General features: G+C 54.1%; 10 protein-coding genes across 10 annotated transcripts; 5 read left to right on the forward strand and 5 right to left on the reverse strand.

Moving 5' to 3' along the window:
- Nucleotides 1-25: 25 nt before the first annotated feature.
- Nucleotides 26-995, reverse strand: N7459_009425 (uncharacterized protein; the record flags this gene model as incomplete). The annotated part of the gene is made up of 5 exons (XM_056948593.1): nucleotides 26-110; nucleotides 167-197; nucleotides 256-335; nucleotides 402-805; nucleotides 873-995. The coding sequence occupies 5 exons, from the start codon at nucleotides 993-995 to the stop codon at nucleotides 26-28; spliced, it is 723 nt and encodes a 240-aa protein (XP_056795818.1).
- Nucleotides 996-1,415: 420 nt separating this feature from the next.
- On the forward strand, nucleotides 1,416-3,737 carry N7459_009426 (RNA polymerase II mediator complex middle subunit MED1; the record flags this gene model as incomplete). Its single annotated transcript, XM_056948594.1, has 2 exons — nucleotides 1,416-3,032; nucleotides 3,087-3,737. 2 exons carry the CDS (start codon nucleotides 1,416-1,418, stop codon nucleotides 3,735-3,737), a joined length of 2,268 nt encoding a protein of 755 aa, XP_056795819.1.
- Nucleotides 3,738-7,633: 3,896 nt separating this feature from the next.
- glnA (glutamate--ammonia ligase) lies at nucleotides 7,634-9,179 on the forward strand (the record flags this gene model as incomplete). The annotated part of the gene is made up of 5 exons (XM_056948595.1): nucleotides 7,634-7,636; nucleotides 7,710-7,745; nucleotides 7,835-7,927; nucleotides 8,164-8,668; nucleotides 8,740-9,179. The coding sequence occupies 5 exons, from the start codon at nucleotides 7,634-7,636 to the stop codon at nucleotides 9,177-9,179; spliced, it is 1,077 nt and encodes a 358-aa protein (XP_056795820.1).
- A 652-nt stretch (nucleotides 9,180-9,831) lies between these two features.
- On the forward strand, nucleotides 9,832-10,222 carry N7459_009428 (uncharacterized protein; the record flags this gene model as incomplete). The annotated part of the gene is made up of 2 exons (XM_056948596.1): nucleotides 9,832-9,985; nucleotides 10,104-10,222. 2 exons carry the CDS (start codon nucleotides 9,832-9,834, stop codon nucleotides 10,220-10,222), a joined length of 273 nt encoding a protein of 90 aa, XP_056795821.1.
- Nucleotides 10,223-10,637: 415 nt separating this feature from the next.
- On the reverse strand, nucleotides 10,638-11,075 carry N7459_009429 (uncharacterized protein; the record flags this gene model as incomplete). Its single annotated transcript, XM_056948597.1, has 1 exon — nucleotides 10,638-11,075. One exon carries the CDS (start codon nucleotides 11,073-11,075, stop codon nucleotides 10,638-10,640), a length of 438 nt encoding a protein of 145 aa, XP_056795822.1.
- Nucleotides 11,076-11,662: 587 nt separating this feature from the next.
- Nucleotides 11,663-12,823, reverse strand: N7459_009430 (uncharacterized protein; the record flags this gene model as incomplete). Its single annotated transcript, XM_056948598.1, has 2 exons — nucleotides 11,663-12,694; nucleotides 12,806-12,823. The coding sequence occupies 2 exons, from the start codon at nucleotides 12,821-12,823 to the stop codon at nucleotides 11,663-11,665; spliced, it is 1,050 nt and encodes a 349-aa protein (XP_056795823.1).
- A 968-nt stretch (nucleotides 12,824-13,791) lies between these two features.
- N7459_009431 (uncharacterized protein) lies at nucleotides 13,792-15,586 on the forward strand (the record flags this gene model as incomplete). Its single annotated transcript, XM_056948599.1, has 4 exons — nucleotides 13,792-14,194; nucleotides 14,254-14,555; nucleotides 14,637-14,752; nucleotides 14,806-15,586. 4 exons carry the CDS (start codon nucleotides 13,792-13,794, stop codon nucleotides 15,584-15,586), a joined length of 1,602 nt encoding a protein of 533 aa, XP_056795824.1.
- Nucleotides 15,587-15,661: 75 nt separating this feature from the next.
- N7459_009432 (uncharacterized protein) lies at nucleotides 15,662-17,078 on the reverse strand (the record flags this gene model as incomplete). The annotated part of the gene is made up of 5 exons (XM_056948600.1): nucleotides 15,662-15,975; nucleotides 16,071-16,510; nucleotides 16,574-16,697; nucleotides 16,759-16,885; nucleotides 16,938-17,078. The coding sequence occupies 5 exons, from the start codon at nucleotides 17,076-17,078 to the stop codon at nucleotides 15,662-15,664; spliced, it is 1,146 nt and encodes a 381-aa protein (XP_056795825.1).
- Nucleotides 17,079-18,504: 1,426 nt separating this feature from the next.
- Nucleotides 18,505-19,566, forward strand: N7459_009433 (uncharacterized protein; the record flags this gene model as incomplete). The annotated part of the gene is made up of 2 exons (XM_056948601.1): nucleotides 18,505-19,136; nucleotides 19,206-19,566. 2 exons carry the CDS (start codon nucleotides 18,505-18,507, stop codon nucleotides 19,564-19,566), a joined length of 993 nt encoding a protein of 330 aa, XP_056795826.1.
- A 572-nt stretch (nucleotides 19,567-20,138) lies between these two features.
- On the reverse strand, nucleotides 20,139-21,969 carry N7459_009434 (sugar porter family MFS transporter; the record flags this gene model as incomplete). The annotated part of the gene is made up of 6 exons (XM_056948602.1): nucleotides 20,139-20,454; nucleotides 20,506-20,589; nucleotides 20,640-20,692; nucleotides 20,742-21,520; nucleotides 21,583-21,798; nucleotides 21,852-21,969. The coding sequence occupies 6 exons, from the start codon at nucleotides 21,967-21,969 to the stop codon at nucleotides 20,139-20,141; spliced, it is 1,566 nt and encodes a 521-aa protein (XP_056795827.1).
- Between the last annotated feature and the right edge of the window lie 456 nt (nucleotides 21,970-22,425).

Genomic DNA, 22,425 nt, shown 5'->3' on the forward strand with positions numbered 1-22,425 from the left:
AGGGTGCGTTGCCTTGACTTGATGCTTAATGTTGCTTTGACGAATACTCCTTCTCGAGTTCCCGTAACCGTTGCACAAGCTTCTCTCTGAGGAAAGGACTCAGCCCCAGCCTAGGACTGTACGTTAGCTTGATGCCGAATTAGTAAAGGAGTTAAAGTGCACTGACATTCCGTCCCGTGTGACGATTCTGTATGTGCCTGCGCCTCATCAGTAAGTAATTGGAGTTGGTTTGGTACAGTAGAGATAGACGCCTACCACTCGGCTGATAGTTGCCATTGCCTCCCACAAAGTGGCCGTTTCCATCAACTTCCAAGCTGCCAAAGATATCCTCCGGCCTGTATAGATGTTAGCAGCGGCGTCAAAATTGAACCAGCCTTCATGGAACTGATGAGATGTCTTACCATGGGATTCGCCCGTATTCAGCAGGCCGCCTGGTGTCGGCGATATGAATCCAGCCGCCTCTGCCAGCAGATCCAACACCACCCTGGCCACTAGCTCCACCGCTGGAGTCTCCTGCCTCCGCGCGGCGTCTTCCTCGCCGCTGGGCAGTCATCAATACTCCGCCAGAATAAAGGTTGGCACCAGAGGTTGACACCATCACTTGTGCCTGGGACTTGGCATCGGGGTCTTCATGCGCATGCTTGGCGAAGACGTCTTGAAGGATGTTGAGAAAATTGGGGTTTTCAGTGAAGGAGTCCGTGGTTGGAGGGAGGGTCGTTGAGACACCAATCCTCAATTCTGGGTGAGCTGGTGTGGATTCCAGGAGGGACAGAGCCTTGACTCCACTTTCTGTTTCATGAGGAAACTATTGAAGAGGCTGTCAGTATGTAACTAAACAAGCTTGCGCCGGATATTGGGGATTTATCTCATACAATATAATTGGGAGTTTGCCATTTCTTCGATGAAGATCTAGAGAAGCTTCGTGAGTATATGCTGCAAGTGATGTACTGTGGGTGTGCAGGAGCAGCGCGACGAATAGCTTGCATCAACACCATTGCTGCATAGTTATGCGAGACTTGAAGGTGACTTGCCCAAAATCCAAAAGTCGATTGATGTCATTTAGTCGGGGCGGATATTTGGGAGGCGGTGAGACTGGCGGTGAGAAGCAGGGCGAGCTCTTATTATTATTCCGATCGAAGATCGCGGAGTCTATATCCACGTCCACGACTGTCAATTGCGGTCTCGGCGCGAATGTGAGTGGGGAGAGACATGGAATGAGCCAGGATGTTCTTGCATTGACATTGCTTGTTCCTTGTGTTTCCAGGTTCCTTCGAGCACGGTGATCCAATTGCATCCGAGGTATTACGGTCCATCGCTGTGGCCTTTCCAGGAGGGCTGGAGGGACACAGAGCTTTCTTATCTCTCAATTTTGTATTTGTTTGAAGTCTGCCTACGATTGATACCTTGAGCCCGCCATGGCGACCCCCTCAGCCAAACCTGGCGCAACGCCCACCCATCTCACTCCGTCTCCCCACCCGTCCTCTGCGCCTCTCTCTCGCTCCATCACCCACAAGTCGCCTTCAACAAGGACCCCCACGGCCTCTGGGCCTGGCAATGCGCCCCAGATCAGTGTGTCCTCGTCACATCAGTACGCCACTCCTCTTGCAGCGACAAGTGCCATCGACGACCCCGTCAACTTTAGCTCACCTTCGGCACTCCTCGCACTGGGCGGCTACCCTGGAATCAGTCCTTCCCCTGCAGTGCATGATGGTCTCGTTGGACATGGCATGAACGACAGTGATATCCAAAATCTCGGGATGCAAGGTCTTAAGCTCGGAGTCGGGCGAGACAGCGATGAGGAGATGAGACACCGGATTGAGGAAGTGGTCCATTGTCTCCGCGCACGAGTTGCAGGACGGGGTGTCTCTCGAGAAGGCGTGGAACGCTTAAGCCAACTTGAGGGATTCGAGTCGATCTGGCAGGACAACGATATCAACATCGCGGGCAATTTCGTCGACCTCGAGATCGAGTTTCATGCTGGCCATGACGTCGTCAAGAACGTGAGCTTACGGTATGCGACACCAGAGTACACAGAAGGCGAGCGGCGGGAGGAAGCTACTGCCGTGCTCAAACGCAACCTGGCACAGCCCCTTCAGGATGCCGAGTCGGGGAGGTGGAGATCTCTCCAGGGCTTCTACGAGAACTTACAGTGGCTTGCAAAGCTCGATAAGCTGAGCCAAGAGGTGAACTGCTTCGAGGCATTGGAGGGCCTTGAGGAGAACCTGAAGCGGATCTGGGTGGAAGAAGGGAAAAAGGGCAAACACGGCGGTGATTATGAGCATCTTTGCACGGGTCTCGTGGGTCGCCCAAGCATGCACAAGGGGTCTCGAATCGGACTTGACTTGGAGTATTGGGTTGAACAAGCCAAAATACTGGATGCGAAGCAACCGGCGATGTCTGACGATGCAATGGCTGTCGATAAAGACAATGACCAAGATGCGAAGGAGCTTGATGACGAGGAGCGTGTATGGACAGTCATGATAGAATGCGAAGAGGGCTATCCGTCGCTCCGCATCTCTAAAGAATGGGTTGGAAGCGACGTCTTCACGGCTGGCGACAAGAGTGACTTGCCGCCTTCGGATGAGACCTCGGAGTCTGTGAACTGGCTTGATCCCCCACAGACCATGCGATTATCTCATGGGGACCATCCGGATCCCATGGCTCTCGATTCTAGCATGTTGGAATCATCCCCTCCTAATCGTCGCTTCGTCGCCAAGCTTGAGCCTGCTCTCGACCTTCCTATTCTTGCAGCCAACGAAATTTATCGACACCTTGGTATGCAACTACCGCAAGAGTTCAAAATGCTCACCTATGATAGTTTGCTGGTGTCGGAGCCACCCTTATCAATAACAGAGTCCACACCGCAGCCGAGCCGCCGAAAATGCAGGATGTCGGTGCAGGCATTTGACTCAACGGGCACACCCTGCACGAAGAAACACAGCTACACCTTTCAAGCGTTCGAGTCCGTTGCAGGGCGCACAATTCGTGAACTGCCATTCTCGCACCCTCGACAAGTGGCTGAGATCCTTCCGGTATGTGCCCCCCTCGTACCCTAAGATCCCCCGATCAGCATTAACTGCTTTTAGGTCTTCCGCCAATACGCCCTGTTGGCCAGTTTAATCCGCAAGGTTTTCAAACCCCCTGTGCCGAACGGGACAGACAACAGCAAGCCCTCAAAATTGTCATCAACGACTCCTGTTCCTGCAGGCCAAGAACCCTTGTTTTTTACTGGCCATGAAGGACTGATCACTCTGAGCAACGTTGACCCCAATGAGGATAAACTGAATGCTCTGATGGGCGGTAGGTTTCCGACGGGAGACTCCACAGCCGATATCCTGTCGCTGTCGAGTGATGGCAAGAACAGCAGCCAGGTGTTTCTGAGCGACGTCAAGGTAGATGTGACACTTCGCACGCAGCTTGGACAAGCACCAGCTATCATGCTACTTATCACGGATCCCAGTGAAAATGCCGACCATCCTGTGCGCGAACGAGCGCAAATCTCGATCTGCTTCGAGGTTGGCCTTAATGGCTGTATTTCGGTGGTGGACAGTGCCGGGATTGTCAAGGAGAAGAGTGCAGACACTAGCGACGCAGAGATGCAAGGGGCGGATGACCTCGAGCCCAAGTTGCAGGACGTACACCGGAAGATCGCCAGGGTCTTGGAGATTTCCCAAGACTTGGGGACCCTGGTCGAGTGGGTTCTGCACTGGCTGCGGCAGCGGGCCGGCAACGGGTGAGGCTGACCGCCGAGATCTCCGGGAAATCGAGACTGCATAGGCCTGGAACCTCGACCCATTCCACGGCCAATTGTCGTCCGTTCAATCAGTCTGTATGGCTGTGCGTTTAATGCAGATCGCCGCTGACCCGCCAATCACTCTAGCTACGGTGATTGATCTGTTGAATACAAGCGTCCTAGCAGCCGCATCAGCTCCAAAGTGGATATCTATCCGTGGATGCACTGGCCCAAGAGAGGCCCGCTTCCTGCTTTGTTCCGGCAGGACCGCTAGATGACTCCTGCTGAATGCATGGTTGATAGCTCCGAAGACCTGCGTGGTGCAGCGTTGGGGAGCATGCCGTAGCATGTCAACCTTGCTTCCGACTGACAGATCGCATGCATACAATGGAATTCCTATCCGCCGTCAATACATACCATCGATGAAATTCGTCTAGCGTTGTGTTCTAGCCATCATCAATCAACGTCGATCCTCCACAGAGGACAATCACCCTACCCAGCTCTATGCCGAGGGTGTTCCGTCTGAACCCAAGATAGCACGTAGATAACTCTATATCCACCAATTCTGAAACTGGAACTACCTTCTTTGAGACCGCGCTCGATCTTGCCAACGTAGCCGTGTGATAACCTCACAAAAAAATCAGGTTGATCAGATAATTTCACACCTGTGCGGGGTCTGCATGATTACCTACGCCGTTCCCCTTGCAGGCAATCCGCCGGCACAGGATGCATTCTCACCGCAGCATTCGATGTATACGAGGCATGTATTCGCCATCCACCACGTCTCTTTCCCGGCCGAGACTGTGACTGCGACAAGCGAGGGGAAAGAGAGCCAGCGGTGTTGGATTAGTTATCGAACCAGTTGGTTCTGGGACCGCGGGGCCAAACCCACCGTATCGTCCGAACCCATACTCAAGGATGAGGCGCTATCTCGGCCAATCCACCGAAACCCCACCGGCGGAGGCGTTCATGATAGCTTGTCGCACGCGTGGAATGATATGGCCGTTATCAGGCCTGGCAATTCCGTCGGTAAAGTGCACCGGTGTACGGAAATTCGGAAGTCATCAAGGGAAATAATCTACAATCCCTGTGAACTCCGTGTTTGTTGCCCACACCCGGTGAGGCATTTCGGAGGTTCTCGCTGCTCTCCAGTGGAATCCTCCTCTCACACCTTCAGATTTCCCAGATGCGCGCACATTGTCCGCATCCACGGAGAAATGGCCATCTGTGACTCCATCCGGTATCACACAGTCAGCGCCGTGTGTCAAGCCGGGCGTGGGCCAATAAGCATCAGCCGATAAGCATCCGGCTCCTGTCGATCCAAGCCGGGGCTCTCCATATTATCATGACCATTCGGCTCCTCCTGGTTTGACCGGGCGTTCCTGTCATTTTCGCAGGCGCGCAGGTGGGTTGTTCTCGGCTCCCCTCCATGCTAATGCATGAACGCACCATGTATGTTACTACATACACATAGGTACATACATACGTTGGCCCGTCGCTGCAGCACCGTCGAATCGAGCGGGCTGGTCGTGTCTCGACTCACAGACATGTCTCAGCGCGGCTGCTATTCTTGTCGACAGCATAGACACCGCTGGAGCGACTGTGTCACCCCGGAGACTTGAATCACCCAGTCCCCATCCTGCGGTGTCCTCCGGACGAGACAGGGCTGAAGATCGGGGAAACGACCCTGACATGTGGTACATCGCGAGCAGTCGGTGTGCGGCGTCAGCCACTCAGTCGCCGGTTGATTCCTCAACTCGCTGCGCAGACCATGGTCAATACATCGTCATAATACGGAAGATTGCCACTTTTCTCGAGACGCCGGTCCGGATGGCCCTGACTACTCACGATCCGGTACTGAGTATAGCTGAGTATAGTACTATATAAACAGGGAGAGAGCGATGATTACTCTTGTTCTCACACTTGCCCTCCACCTAACGGAGCCGCGATGATCCATCTCACGCCGACCACCAGGGAAAAGAGATACTGCCAAGGGCATACACCGTCGTACGGAATTCCAGAAACCAAATCTTATTGACGGCCGGCATCGGGGCGCTGGCAGTCGTGATTGGCGCGCCGGCGGTTTCGAGAACTTTTGCCACGCTCCACTCGGGCGATGTCGATGGGATTGCGGATCGGCGTATTGTTTCTCATCGGTACGGAGACTTACCCGAGGATGACTCTGGAGTACCGATCCGCGTCGTTGTGAGATGCAAGGTGGAGGAACTAGTGGTATAGATACAGTCGTGGTACATGATGGCAGTTGATATTCTCCGCTGCAGGTACAGGCCCCCTGTCTCTTCGACCATGGAAGTCCGATAAGAGAGATGCCATGTGGCCCCGCGGCAATGGCGCGCTGGGGGGTTGTGAGAGGAGACAAGTTGATCACGATGGTGGAATGACTTGCGAGCGGGTTACCAATTCGATGCGCGAACTGTGCCAAATATTTCATGTTTTTCTGGTCTGTACCGCAACTCCCGCGTGCTTTTTGATCATCTGGAATGCGAATAAAGTTGCGTGGACTCGCTTCCCCGGGTCCCATGCAGCTGATATGCGGCCGGCTAGCAATCCTGGCGCCGGTGGCTAAGGGGGATTAGCAAGAGCGAGCGATCTACCTCTAATACATAGATGTCCACCCCTACGAGATTCATACATTGATCTGTAGTCGACCGAGTCGATCGACTCGTCCCGATGTAGGGGTCAGAGAATTCTCCGCACGGAGCCAGTGCCGGGGAGAATGCTCCCCCGGACGGTAGACTTCGACATGGGACGTGGGGTGGTGTACACGCAGCACTGGAGAGATCGAGCACAACGGGGAGATGCGCGAGTGCCGCCAATGGAGGCGGGATTGAAAGTACAGTTATATCCTGCGAGTCTGAGTTATCGGTCCAACGGGAGGGAGGAGATTGATCATATTACTGGGCCCTATTACAAGGCCTGAATGTTGATTGGGCCCAAGGGTTATCACCGGTGAGAGATGCGCGAGGGCAACTGGACGTGAGTCTCCGGGAGAATGTACCAGCCGGGGATGCGGAGGTGTAGATCGAGAACAGTCAAGGCACGATCAGGCACCGGATTCAGAAGGTGACTACCGAGATTCGCCTGGCACGAGTCCTCGGGAGCCACACTTGAAGGGTTACAGGTCGAGCCAGTTGCAGACGGGGAAGCGCGCTGAGCGGAAGATCCTTTCTCAACTGCCTCAGCATCTCGGCGACGACCGGCACCGCAGCGGCTTGGATGATGCGACGATGATGACGGAGTGGCGCATACGAGGAATTAGGCTTCGGTGGGACCCAGCTGCGCTTGTCTCGCTAGATGAAGGAATTCCTTGATGCTCAGATGATATAGATCGCAGAAAAAGAAACGAGCATGCGTGATTTTGTGGTTTCCCCAACGACCCCGGTGTCGGGCATTCTTGCCTTTTAGTATGAGGCACTTTGAGGCGTACGAGGGTGTATCGTGGGTATCGTGCGTACTGGAGTACCGGTATGGTCATACGTATTACCCTGACCGCTAGTCCTGATCAGGCGTGGCTGATCCGCGCCTTCCCCGTTCGCGTGTCTCGTTTGATGGTTGCGATCCATTCGTGCTGTCGGCCTTCTCCATTCTCTGGCCCATTTTCCTTTTTCCCGTACGGCGGCGGTACGGAGCCGTTTCCCCCCTTCGGACTCGGGCGTGACTAAATTTAAATCTTTATCTTCGCCTTCCCATCCTCTTCCTTCTTCCCCCCCCCCACCATCTCTCATCTAAAAACTCCCCTCCCCCCTCTCTCTGGGAACATCTTCCATCCATCTGTTTTCTGTGTTTAATCCTTTGGGATTCTTCTCTCACTTCGTCTGCTTGTGCGCAAGCCGTCCTATACCGTGTTCTATCTCCACACAACCCCCATAATCATTCATTATGGTACGCTCTCTTCCTCCAAATGACTCATTTTCCCCTGGTGGTGAACTATATGGCTAACTCCCTCCCGTTGCAGGCTGCTGATTCAACTGTCGTCTCCAACACGGAGAATGTGCGTTTGATTCTCAATGCATTGGATTTCCGCAATGGCCCTTGAGCCAGAGAGGAATCACTCATACTGACTTGCGATGGGGTGGATAGCTCATGAAGTACATGTCCCTGGACCAGCGTGGTCACGTTCAGGCCGAGTATGTCTGGATGGATGCCAGCGGTGGCACTCGCTCCAAGACCAAGGTATGCTCTACTTAGTTTCCGGTTTTTGTTCCCCCATCCTCGTCATTCGTGTGGTCGTGCGGGCGTCGTTATCTTTTGGCCCCCTCTCGATAAGCCCTGCGCACAGGGATCTCACATCGACACGCGACGCCCTGCACTCTTCCGCATCACGTGTGACGAGGGGCGCAACACCCCCACTTATCATTTATCCTGTTATCGCTCTCTGGCTCAACACTGACGTACCCCGTCTTGCATAGACCCTCTCCAAGCCCGTGAAGAGCGTCGACGAGCTCCCAGAATGGAACTTCGACGGTTCCTCCACCGGCCAGGCCCCCGGTGACAACTCCGACGTCTACCTGCGCCCCTGTGCCATCTTCCCCGATCCCTTCCGCCAGGGCGACAACGTCCTCGTCCTCTGCGAGACTTGGGACTCTGACGGCAGCCCCAACAAGTTTAACTTCCGTCACGAGGCCGCCCGCCTGTTCGAGACCCACGCCAAGGAAGAGTTCTGGTTCGGTCTGGAACAGGAGTACACCCTGCTCGGCACCGACGGCTGGCCTTACGGCTGGCCCCGTGGTGGTTTCCCCGGTTCCCAGGGCCCCTACTACTGCGGTGTCGGTACCGGCAAGGTCTACTGCCGTGACATCGTCGAGGCCCACTACCGTGCCTGCCTGTACGCCGGCATCAACATCTCCGGTATCAACGCCGAGGTCATGCCCTCTCAGTGGGAGTACCAGGTTGGCCCCTGCCCTGGCATCGACAGTATGTGCTCTCTTTTTTTGTTTTCCACTTTTCACCAGTCACGCGATTAGCATACTGATCATGGCACACAGTGGGTGACCACCTCTGGATGTCCCGCTTCATCCTCCACCGCGTCGCTGAGGAGTTCGGTGTCCGCATCTCCTTCGAGCCCAAGCCCATCAAGGGTGACTGGAACGGCGCTGGTCTCCACACCAACGTGTCCACCGCCGGCACTCGTGCCGAGGGTGGCATGAAGGTCATCGAGGCCGCCATGAAGAAGCTGGAGGTGCGCCACAACGAGCACATCGCCGTCTACGGCGAGGGCAACTCGGAGCGCCTCACTGGTCGCCACGAGACCGGCAGCATCGACAAGTTCTCCTACGGTGTCGCCGACCGCGGTGGCAGCATCCGTATCCCCCGCCAGTGCGCCAAGGACGGCAAGGGTTACTTCGAGGACCGCCGCCCCGCCTCCAACGCCGATCCCTACCAGATCACCGGCATTATCGTCGAGACCCTCTGCGGTGGCCTTTAAAAACGTTGAGGAATCATTTGGTCTTAGCGCTCCGATACCCGCCGGCATCAACTGGGAGTTTGGACCATGAGAGCGGCCTGATTGCGTGAGGGAGCCCCCCATAGAGATTTTCTCCGTGACCTTTTGTTTCTTTCCTCATTTCCTGTCCTTTGCTTCGGCCTTTGCACCCTATCATCTTGCCATCTCCCGGCGCCAGGGTCCGCCTCCTGCGTTCATTATCCTCCCTCGTTGCACTCGCCGAAACTCTTATTTTGTTTCTGTTGAATCAACCACACTAAGTGGGTTATGTGTGACGTACAATAGCATAGAATCATTACATGGATGGAACCACCACCATCGTTTGAGAACCATTGCCTTGCTCGATCTTGTTCTAGATATCCGCCTCCCCGTGGGCAACACGACCAAGCAGCGCGTTTCTTTCCGTGAGTTTAGCATTGAGTTCAGCCTCGTAGTCGTGCAGCCTTGGATCCAAGATTGATATTGCCCGTTTGGGATAGTATCTCAGGTGACTTGCTAGACTGGCTATGATTTCTGCCCAATCATCTCGAGGTTATTTCCATGATAATCATCTATGAAGACTCCAACGTGGGCTAGTTCCCATGGAGCATATCTTCCCTGACGAGATCCTGCATGGTCGACAGTACCACCCGACATGAGCGAACCCGATATCGTGGGCAGAGTCGCCCAAGCGTGGCTTCATCTCTTCGGCATGCTGGGCTTCTCATTTCTCATTTCTGATTCTGGTCACTGGCATGATGTTCCTCGGCCTCCTCGCGGCATTTCCTTCGCCCTCGAAATCGCGGCCGGTATCTGCGCCGGGTCCAAAACTGATCTCTTCGAACAGCTCGGGCGATATTTGCGGCGGGTCCGGATGCACTGGATTAGTCGCACTGGCTAATTTCGCGGCCAACGTCCACTCTCCAGAACGAGATATGACCGCCCAGCTCGCATATCTAGAGAAACAGAAGGCTCTTGTCGTAGTGGGTACACTTGCGCAGCGACAGACGCGTCTGGCCAAACAGGTCGAAGGCCCCAGTCCATGAATGTAAGCGCCCTCCATGGGCTCGAGAAGGACTGAACGACATCCCGTCGTGACTCTGAAAACTGGCGGCAGCTCAGAAACTTGTCCCACGAGCGCCCCGGTGCTGCCTGGTTTTCCGGAGAAAGTCCAACGAGATGCGACGGGGGGAAACGCAAACGTGTCAGGCGCACTGGTTGCTGCGCGTATGACTGCGGCTGTTGTGGCCGCAACCGACTTTCTATGGCGACCAGAAGGACCGGGCGGAGGTATATCTCTACTCGCATTGCACGGGCGTGTGTGCGTGCTGTATTCGGCGGGAACAGCGAGCTTTCAAGCCCCAGGATGCAGAGTGATACTAGGTACGAAGACGATGCGATGAAATCTGAAGGTGTATAATGGGAGATTGATCACGGCTGCGAACCCGTTGACCGCGTATGCTAGTTCGACTTGAATTCCTTCTCCATCTCTTCGGCCCGCTGTTGACGCCGATTACCCTCCTTCATCGTGTATAGGATTAGATCTATCGGATCGCCATCAAACATCTCCTTCGACAGCCCGTCCTGGAACTCTGGCATCGGCGTCGTTGTCTCGCACGCCACTTCCCACTGTTGAATACGTTGCGCGGGCCAGTCGATATGACGCAGGTACTCACGGTGGAAGCCGGTGAGCTTGTCGATTTGAGTCAGATATTTGTAGCATTGCTCGTCGGTGAGATGCTGCGCCCGGAAGCACTCGTAGATCCGTCTGTGGAGCGGGGTGAGACTGGCGAGGTACTCTGGCCGAGGTGGGAAACCGTAGGAGTCTTCGTTGACCGGTAGATACTTGATTCCAGGCTCGGGAAGATTTTCGGTCGTGATTCGGAAGGTGGGAGCCATGGTGGTGATGTGCGCTGACAATGTGCAGATGATGCAGAGGTAAGAGTAGCTCCGTGCGACAAGAATGGTCTGGCAATGTAAGAGAGAACTTGGAAGAATCCTGCTCAGGCTGGAGGGGAGAAGATTAAGATATACTTGGACGGAGTCGATGGTGATCGTCAGTCCAACCCTCGAGGCTACCCATGACAGCCTATAGACAATCACCGAGTTGTACAAGAGTTTACCCAAGTATTACTGCGAATCCTTCATCTAGAGTTATGCGCTAGGAGATTCGCTTCTGTAATTGGTCAATACTCTAGTTTGCATGTCCGGACATGCGAGTGGCGTATCACCAGTGGTACCAGCTAGTATCACGGGGAAACCCGCGCGATTTCTTCTTTTATACTTCCTCGGGCAGGATTATCAACATCATGAATGGTCACAGCGACGCACTTTTTTGTGCAGATGCAGGTATTACGGCATTAATAAGATCGATCGATGTATACAATCAGTGCATTAACAGCAACGCTCAAGGACGATGAGCTGCCGTCCAGCCAGTGCCCGCAAAGTGATGTAGGAATGTGAAGTCAACGTTAGGCCACCTCGCATCACATCTCTTCCTCGCGATTCGGCACCCACCACCATAAACCCTCGTCCTCCACATACCGCCAGCTCACTTCCAACTTCATCTGCATGGGCTCATACTCTTCCACGAACCACCTGGCAGCTTCCATCAAGGACACCCCATAGTGCACCGCATCACTCCGAATCATGGATTCCAACAGCAAGAGATTATCATCCCAACACCCCTTGCTCTCCGGCTCCTCGTTTGCCAGATACTCCACCATATCCGGGTCCTCGTCCGCTTCGACCCGTTCCCCCATTGGCGTCACAAACACCACCTTCGCTCCCCCCAATCTTGCCGCCAGCCTCTCCTGTCGACAATACTTGCTCATGACATAGAGCCCACGCCCGCGCATTCGCATGGGATGCATCCGCATCCTGGACGACATGTCCTCGCGATTGAGGAAGCAATAAACCTCCGCCGCGCCCGCGTACGTCGCGAACTCATTCTCCCATTTCAGCCCTTCGGGCGACCCGTTCAGTCGGTCGAGGTAACTTAGCCGGGCGGCTTCGATGAAGCGGCGGATCACCCCGTGGTACGTGGAGAACCGGGCTCGGAACGACGCCCGGCCGTCTTCGGGGTTGATGGACGCTTCCCAAGGGTGCATCGTGTCCTCCATACGACTCGGTTGACCCTCTGTACGCCTAGGCTCGACCATGTCCCATCGGTAGCTGATGCAGATGTACTTGCGGAAATAGAGGGCATCGAAGCAGGACTGGCATCTCCTGGTGAGATCGACGAGAGTGTAGATTCCTCCGCCCTCGTTTCGTGTCAAGGATTGCGGGAAGCGTGCTTGGGATTCGCTTGATGGGAAGATCGCGCCGCAGCCACTCTCGAGACACTGTTGCATGTTGTCGAAGAAGAGCTCAGGGTAGCTGGACAAGGCGTGTTGGCTTCGACTCTGGTGTTGTGCGTTGGCGATGCATTGCAGAGATTCCGTGGGTGACTCTTGACGGCCCTTTAATCCTCGGGCGTCGCATTTGAGCCTCATGGCCCATTCCTTCTCCGCATGGCACTGAGCCTAGTCTGGGCTGCATGAGTGTTGTCCACCTTTCTACAGGCCCAGACCTATGTGACTATGCGTGTGATACACGCAACCCGCAGGTCCGCTCCTCCTATCACAGACCGGCGAATCTGCGAGCATATGCGCTTATCGGCGTCGTCGAATCAGACCTGCAGCTCTCGCACCAATGACCGCAGACCAGACTCATTGATCGCGGAGTCCTTTGGATCCTTTTGGCCCCCTGGCACAATGCTGCCACAAGACTCCTAGACGGGGCGCGCCCCAGACTCGAATATCGTTACCTCCCTATGGGAGTTTTGCTGTTCTCCTTCAAAGGTTAGGGGCTTCTTTGGCTGTGTCTGGCCTCTTTGGCTCTGGGGCTTATCTCTCGCCGCATTTACCTCACGGAGGGAGGGACGAGCACATCGAAAGATTCGGTACCATCTTGAAGCAATTCTTCGGAGCACTCAAGGCTATGATCAAAGATACCCGGCCGCTATAAATGATAAAAAAAACACGGTGGTTTTGGGGGTTGACTCATGCTCTGTACGAGTACGAGGTGCCTACAGATCCGATTTGAGGGAAGATCTTATCTAAGGTTGCAGATAATGTAACTTTAGAGCAGTTCTCATCTGGATCGTGCATATATGGCTCTCCGAGTGGACTCGCGACCGGCATGACTATTCCCAGTAGGATCGCGTTTACTGTCGCGGGTTGCAGCCAAGACTACTGCTTATCATGACGGTCGCGACATCGGATTTTCCATTGCAGAAAACACTAGTCGCTGGAAAGCACTCGTATTCATACATACCCAGGAATGTCGGCCTACTCTGGTATCTCCGTGATTGGCCCGTTAGTCGAGCCCGAAGACCCAACAATGAAACTCGCTTCCAGATCGTCGTCTTCCGCGTCGCTAATTGAGCCCATATGAAAGCCTAATCGCGTCCAAACCCACTCGTTCTCCACATCACTGCTAGATTAGGGAGGCGCCTAACTCAAATTCACAAGACTGGCCGACACTAAAGGACCAGACTAGCAGGGGGGCCGCCCGATGTTTATCCTCTTCCACCCGCCCTGACTCGCTTCTGAAATGTCGATGTTCTACCACGATGGCAGGCGACCCAGTCTATCAGCGAACGCCAGCTGTAAAATGCGAGGATGTGGCTCCGCCCTCGGAGTTCTTGTGGGTGAACGAACGAGAAGAGAAACGCGAGGCCCGCGCATTCTTTCGCAAGAAACAGGCCTTCTTGAAAACCCAGCATCATCGGAAACGCCGCGAGGAAGAAATGCAACGACAGAAAGCGCCGGCCATGCCAGCAACGGCGGACGTCGCGCTTCAAAAGGCTCGAATCACCGCTGGTGGTCAATTCCCTCATCAACACTCTCAGAAAAGGTGCTCTTCGCCCCCGGTTGGGCCGATTCTGCACCGACCCCTCGATATAGGGGTTCTGGAAGCCTTCCCGATACATTCAATTCACTTGAAGCAGAGCGTAAATGTGTATTTAAAACACTGTGAGTATGGAAGAACAGACAAATCCCGCTACCTCCTCCACGTTGGCTCATGATTGCAGATGATGTCTACACCTCCAAGTGTTGCTTCCCGTTCAGCTCCACTGACATGACAGCTTGGTTTTGGAAACAGGCACTTGATCAGCCAGCTACGGCCAGTATCCTTCTGTCCGTTGGTGCTTCTCATAGGGCGGCCAATCTGTGGGCTTCTGGTGCACCGGTTCAGATCGTGCACGAGTTGCTTCAAGATGCATTCCAACTCCGATCACAAACAATAGAGTTGATCCAAAAGCTGCTTCTGAACCCGGCTGGAGTCTACAAGGAGTCTAATGTCCTGCTCATTGCGCATCTTCTTGGCATTGAAGTGAGTATTACGTCTACATCGGACTGTGTTTACTATGTGTTCCCATTCATCAGGGGAACGTTATCTAATGTCGAGTGATAGGCCGCTGAAGGTAATTTAGAGGCAGCTCGATTGCACGCGGACGGTCTGAAATCAATCGTCGACGGCATGGGAGGATTGGACAGTCTGAATCATTATACTGCAACGCTGGTCTATTGGTGCGCTTTCCTTTGGAACCGACGTCGCCTCCGCTAACATGATGCATCTACAGTGCGGACTTGATCGCCTCCTGCACCAGGAACTCTCTTCCACGATTTCATATCACCCCCAAATGGAGACAGAGAGTCCAGAAGGAATCTGTTATATTTAACCAACAGAATCACAACTCAAAGTCCTCCCCACTAGGAGCTCGCTTTCTCACCTCATTCTGGTCCCGAGACCTCCATCCCGAACTCAAGTTTACTCTTCAATTATTTCGCCAATTCATTCTGTGCCATCATAGCCCGACTGGATTTGGCTTGACACGCAACTCTGGCCCCCAGCTTTCGCCGCTCGAGACCGATTGCCTCGTCTTCTTGGACCACCTGCTCCTGTGGCTTTCAGCTGACCAGTCTCTGAAGCCTTACGAACAGACGCTACTACTGTCATTACTGCTTTACTCGGAGATCCAAATATGGACGTTCCTGGGGATGCCATGCATGAAGCAGAGGGTCCAGGGTATTCAAAATAGCCTCCGAAGGAGCCTTCTCACGCTTCAAAGTACGGCGCCCGACCTCCTCTTCTGGGTTCTCTTCATAACCGGTCTTGCCTCCCGGGGCTTGACCCAGCAGTCATGGTTCCTCGCACATCTCACGGAGATTACAGAGAAGCTACATATCGAGGACTGGGACAGCGCATATGCTGTGCTGGAAGAATTTTTCTATGTGTCCGGGCCAACGGACGACGAGGCCAAATACTTGTGGGATCTAGTGCTCCAGAGACGGGGGATCAGACCCCCAGGATCAAAGCATTATTTTCTCAAATACTCCGCAATTCCCACTCCGGATACATGAAGCCGGATGTGTCGCGAAGCATCCCATTTGCAGTCATGTCCCGATTGCCACGATTGCATTCCACTGACCATCAGCCTAAGACATGGGCACACACTCCAGGATCGTGTTGTACGATGCCGTGTAAGGGTAGATATTCTGCACCTTGAGACCGGCCTTCTGCAGCAGCGAATGCCACTGTTCAACCGTGCGCTCCTGTGACGCGAGCGAGGACATCATGGTAATGTCGACTGACGTCGCTTGCCAGTGCACACCGACGTTTGGAAGTACTCTTTCATCAATCAGGATCAGCGAGTCCGGTCCCAATGCCGTGATCGTATTTTGGATGATTGCCACGGCCTTTTCATCAGGCCAGTCATGCAAGATGCTTCGAAAGTAGTAGATCCGGGCACCTAGTCACATTTCGACGAGTCAGTGCCGCGCAGAATCCAGCTATACCCTTGGGAGTGCTACGACAGGGCAGATCTTGGGGTAGATACGTCGTTACCTTGGACAATCTGCGGTTGGAAAAAGTCGTACGGGAGCGCCTCGATCCCTTCGTTCGGAATTCTCTCGGCCAGTACCACCGCCATATCCTGCAGGATGACTCTGTTGGGGATCATGGGAAGTCGCTTTCTCACGCCAACGGCCTGGTGTCCAATGCCGCCCCCAACATCAACGAACAAGACCTGCTCGGGACGCAAATCCTGGCACCTCGCCGCGATCGGGTATTCGTCGAGCCAATGACGCAAGTCCCTCAGCTCGGCTTGCATGAATTGGTTGAAATGGGCGTGGCTCACGGGTCGTTCCTGGACAAACAAGAACGCAGGCAGATCTGTGTGGAACGCCCGTTGCAGAGGCGTATCGACGACATTCGTGATGTCCCGATACTGGTTTTGGGCCAAAAAGTCTGGCAGGGCAGCTACCGCGGGGCCGATGTTGTCGAAACTGCAGAAGCGCTGGTATCAGTGCATTCAATCATATCGTATCATATCCAAGGCCAACACTCACTTGTGGTACACCGCGCCTTGGATTCCACGGTCGGTCAAGCACGTCGTGACCTTGTTCGCGGTGAAGGTGTCCTTGCCTGTCTCATCGATGACTCCGACCGACGCCAGATAGCGCAGGATGCGTGCTTGGAGGCTCCACATCAGTACGAGCCGGGAGCTGATATGCATGCATGGTCGGGAGCTCACCCAGAAGTGTTGGCGCTGCCTTGGTCTGGTTGGCCAGCTGGGCCACGCTCAGCGGAGTGTCACTTTCATCCAGGAATTTGAAAAGCTGCAGATCCAATCCGATTCGGATGAGAGCGGGCTGGATATGCTGGTCAAGCGTTAGCGCACTTGTCTCCGGCGGGAAGAAACGGATCGCCTACTATGTACGACAATCTTTGCATGGTGTCCTGCGGCGTCTCAATAGAGACAGCGAGGTCCCGCAAAGCATCCAGGATGTTCTTGCGGGTAGCCTCGTCCGCATCCTTGGCCAAGCCTTTGACCTGTTCGGCGATCTTGTCCATAATTGACAGACGGTGAAAAGACAAAACCAACTGGGAATCCTCTACGCAGGATAGATGTTTCTCTTGGGGGAATGAGAGAGTCGGCGCTTTATCAGTCGTGGTGGGACAGGCTTAATGGTCATGATGCCAGGCTGGAATCTTGCGCATTTAGCGTAGCTCATTCGTACGCGTCGTTCTACTAGCTAGTTATGTCCATTAAAAAAAAGCGTTCCCGTGGGTCGGAGCAGCGCCAATGACACTCAGGCATGAGTCATTGATGTTAAGGACGGGCCAATTAATACTCCAGTCGCAGGTCCAGTCCATACTATCTCACGTTTAGCTCCATGCGCTAGCGAGGTCAGCCTCATCCTAAATTAGTATTCCGTATGCGCGCTAGCCAAGGTAAGCTAAATCGAGTTACCCGTTCTGGCATCACAGCCTCACACTAGCCAGACTCATCTTTACTGGAGAACAGGCGTTCTCGTTCTCACCCCCTTGTAGACACAGCAGACAAGAGTGCTCAACACCATTTCTCGACAGCTACCTCTCCCGTGGACTAAATATATCCATCCATAGGTGTCGTTGAAGATGGACCATCAAGTAGGGAGTTGAATAAATGACAGCGCCAACGTATGGACTATACGGATTTCTTAGGACCTTGTAGGTTCCCCCAATGCTAACTTCCTTCTAGTAGATATATATATATATATATATATATATGTATGTATGTATGTATGTATGTATTTTGTTCCCTTTCTTTTCGGGCAGCCGCGCATATTCGAGAGCCGACCAGCACTTATACACTCTCGAAGCAAAATCTAGTATAGAGTGGCAGCCAATCTCAGCGTGAGACATGGGGTAAAACTCTGTCAGTGCAGGGATTCTATTTGGTCTTCAGAGGGCTATACCTGCAGGCTATATCTGCACCTCAGGTCACTACTGCAAACTTTAATCCCCGTTCCTCGTATTGCAGGAGGCTCATGTTACAGCGGTTCGCAACAATCACACCAACAAAAGCGCTGAATTGAGCCCTAAGCTCCTCATGAAAAAGATACAGAACGCACTTGCGACTTCCAATACAAGGGTGTCTAGTATTGTACAAAGCAGCATTCTAGCATATTTCCTCCACGACTAGTTCCTGGCTCCTCGAGGTGCGCGAAACCAAGCGGCCCGAGTCCGCGCCAAGCATCTCGATCTCGTATTTGCCTGCGATGTCGAGGAGTTGTCACCCCAACACGAAGAGGCCAGGATCGGATCACTGCTCTTTGAGGAATAACAGCTTCCTAGGCGGACGACAGGGCCAAGAGTCGCCCATAGCCGCTCGATCTTGGCTTTATTGCGCGGGTTTTTGCCCGTATCGAACCCATTATATACTAGGCTGCGAACCCCGTGAAATCAACGGAGAATATCAGACGCTGTTTCCTCACAGACTTCTCTGCTTTTGACTATGGCGGCCGGGGTTTCCAAAGCCGCAGGCTTCACTCTGTTCCTGCTCGCAGTGACCGCAGTCACCGGCTACCAGAATGCGCCGCAACTGCAATCGAACGCAAGCTTCCTCAATGCCGAGACGGCGGCGCTAGACGCCCGCGGTCTCCTGGGCCGCGCAGGCGGCGACTACACCTGTCGATCCGGGTACAGCAGTTGCTCGGCGACATCGTCGCGCTGCTGTCCCACGGGCGACAGCTGCTGCAGTAACGGGTACTGCGCGTCGCCGGGCGAGACCTGTTGCACTTTCGGGACGTGTCCGAGTGGCTGGACCTGCTGCGGCAATACAGGCCACTGCGCGCCCGTTGACGGGGAGTGCTGCGAGGGCGGATACTATTGCCGGGCTGGTTATAGCTGTTGGATCTGGCAGGGCGAGAAAGTGTGCTGTCCTGCCGGTGGATGCGCCGGCGACAACGACAGCGGCAGCCTGGGCAGTACCGTGGAGATGGGAGCGAGCACGACGGCGATGGAGACGGAGACGGAGACGGAGACTGCAGCGGCGGGTGTGACGAGCGCGCCGGAGGCATCGACTTCGACCTCGACGTCGGACTACTCATATCTGGACTGGGAGTACTACTACACCACCTATTACTGGTGAGTTGCACCCAATTACTTGGGAAAGCTACGAGAGACAGGGCAAGACCAGACTAACCGGTGCTGCAGGACTTATTGGTTCTACTTCTGGACGTCCCACGCGCCGTACACGACCAGGACGGTGACTTCGACCGAGACCACGACGAGGACGACGTGGTCGGTCCATGCCACTGACAGCGCCGAGGCGAGCGCCTCCCTTTCTAGCAGCGTCGAGCTGTATAGCTTCTCCACGCCGTATTCCGCCACGTACCTGAGGAGCTCCGTGGATGCCGTTCCATTGTCAACGGGGACTGCGACGTCTTCCACACACGAGGGCGGTGGAAATGCTGCAGGCGCGAGTCCCGCAAGTGCAGTTGTCGTCAGCCCTGTGTTGGCTTGGGTGTTTTCTTGCATGGCGGTGGCTATTGGAGGACTGGCTTTTGGACTGTGATGTGGAACAATTGATGAGTTATGGATTTCATATGATGGCCGTTGGTCATCTCGCGCTGCGGATAAGGACGCTTATGTCACGGCTATGATACTCAATGGAAGGCTAATTTCATGGAGAGGGTTTCGTTCAGCTTGGATGGCCTCGGGGTCGCTAGGTATCCAGGGACGTGATGCACGAATTTACTCCGTACGGTGCTCACTACAGTGGGAGTATGAAACGAGGATATTTCTGCTTTGCATGTCTCACTACCAGCTCCCGAGAGAAGTCACGTATATTTCATCTGTAGGAAGGCCCAAGACAGTCCAAAATCCATGGCTGGCAGTGACTATTATGCACATGGGTATACAAAAGCAACATAAATCATAAAAATAGAATCAAACAGCCGACTTAAAAACAAATTATAAAGACGGTATCCGGGCCGGCAGAAGCGAAACAACAGGAACGCGACCAGCAAGACGTTAGGATCAGAAACTTCGTGAAACCGTTTATATCGGGGTCAAATTATCCTCATGTCAACCAAAGACGTAGCTAAGTGGGAGGCTTAGCGAGGGATTGCACCGGGTATTGATAGCCTAGCTGTTGTCGGAGACACTGTCGGCGCGCTTTTCGACGTGGGTGCCCTTTCCGGTCTCCAGGTCGGAGCTGGCAGCGAACTGAGTCGTGCCGTGCTTCTCGGAGACGTGACTGGCGCGGCGCAGGTGTTCCGCCGTGTCCTGATAGTTGATCAGGAGCTCTCCATTCTTGCCGAAGCGATGGGGCTGGTTGCGAGCCACGGAGACCACGTTGAAGACGTTGGTGGTCTTGAGGAAGATTGTGTCCATCTCTTCCAAGGACCGATATGCGGTCTCGGGGTAGAAGAAGTAGACAACCGGGAAGATGAAGGCGTTGCTGGGAGGTTGTTAGTTGAAAGAGGTTGAAGATGCATCAAAGGGAACTCACATGACCGCGAAGATGATGTAGGTACGGTATCCAATGCTCTGGAAAGCCACCGGGGTAATCATGACCACGAGGAAGTTGAAAATCCTGAACATGATTAGCAAGGTCCGCGAAACTATCCCGGAGAATCGCCTTACCAATTTCCAGAAGTGGCCAGGGCGTTGGCTGGGGCACGGATACGTAGAGGGACCTATCCTTGTCAGCAAGAGCACTCTTCTAGATGGATACGGGGATCTTACAATTTCAGCCGGGTACAGCCACGTCATACCCAGCCAGCCCCAGGCGAAGAAAGTGTTAAAGACGAACAAGAACACTGCAGCCGCAATGCCAGGTTTAGGCTGATCCACAAAGCTGGTCGTCACGGCGAGCACCACCATCGAGATGGACATGCCAGCGGCGCCGACCAGCATCAGTGTGCGACGGCCAACCTTTTCGATGATGAAGATGGGAACCAAAGAGGCAATGAAGTACTCAGTGCCGTTGCAAGCAGCCAGAATCCGTGACATCAAGCCGCCCATGCCGATGGAATTCTCATAAATAGTAGCAGCATAGTAGGTGATGAGGTTGATACCCGAGATCTGCTGGAACATCTGGTTGATGTAGGCGAGAACGACACGGTGGAAGTTGCGGTTTTCATCCATGGTGAAGAGGTCACGGAAACTGACGGTGGAGGCAGCTAGTACGGCGTCCTTGATGGCGGTGAATTCAGAATGGACATAGGGATCACTCTCGGGGAGATCCAAGATGGCACCGAGGACCTCAATTGCCTCTTCCTCGCGGCCCTTGAGAATCAGCCAGCGAGGAGACTCGGGAAGCGGAAGGACAAAGAACAGAATGACGAGAGTGAAGACGTTCTGAAATGCAATGGGGAAGCGCCACGCCACTGGACTGGGGTCCAGGAAGGAGAAGCCCAAATCGATCCAATAGCTGATGGTGATACCGCCCGCGATCAGTGCCCCCTCCAGCATAACTAGCTGACCTCGGTGGTGGGCTTTGCTGCATTCCGACTGCCAGGTCGCTGTGTAAAAAGGTTTAGCTGGGACGGACATGAATGTGAGTGACTGGCGCTGAGCAACTTACGGACGGTCGACGTGTTCATGCCGTTGCCAATGCCCGTCACGATACGACCGACAATCAGATGGGGAAGACTGTAAGCGCAGGACTGCAGCGTAGCGCCAATGACCATGATAATGGAGCCGGTGAAGATGGTCTTGCGGCGACCGAGGTAGTTACCAACCCAGATGCAGAAAAGAGCACCGAAGAAACAACCCAAGTTGTATGACGCAGTCGTAATGCCTTGTAGGATTCAATTAGCGGGGGTGAGCATTTGTCTAAATGGCATGACATACCCTGGACGGTGGAACGGGTGTTCTTCTGATCCGCAGAGAGGCCCATCATGCCGGCCTCGGTGGTGTCGATTTGGGGAAACGTCGTGACAAACGAGTTCAGGGTCAACAGTCCACCCATAACGCCCCTATGAGGAGTTAGCATTCAAGAGGTTTGCCCCGATCCTCAGTCACATACTGGTCATATCCGAAGAGCCTGCGGGAGATTGTCAGCAAAATGCATGCTAGAATATCCAGGCCGGAGTGAACCAACAAGAAATCCAAACCAGCGATGATACTGATCATGATATTGAGGGACGTACCCCTCAGCCCAAAGTACGGCTTCATAGTGGCGGAGACCAGTCAAGTTGAAGGCTATAAACCAAAATGGGAGAAGTTGTGGTTGGACCCGGCGTATACAATTGAAATGGCCAGTCACACCTAGGCCTACAGTGGAAATTATCCAGTTCACACACGCCGCAAATTCCAGTCAAGGGCCCAGAACTGTTCACGGAATCGGATGCGAGGAAATAACGGTGGCTGAGCAGAAGACGCGGACAGCATCCGGGGAAGCAGCTGGGGTTTATGAGCCCACGCC

Source organism: Penicillium hispanicum (genome assembly GCF_028827665.1).
Source record: "Penicillium hispanicum strain IBT 35686 chromosome Unknown utg000008l_segment0_segment0, whole genome shotgun sequence".
NCBI lineage: Eukaryota > Fungi > Ascomycota > Eurotiomycetes > Eurotiales > Aspergillaceae > Penicillium > Penicillium hispanicum.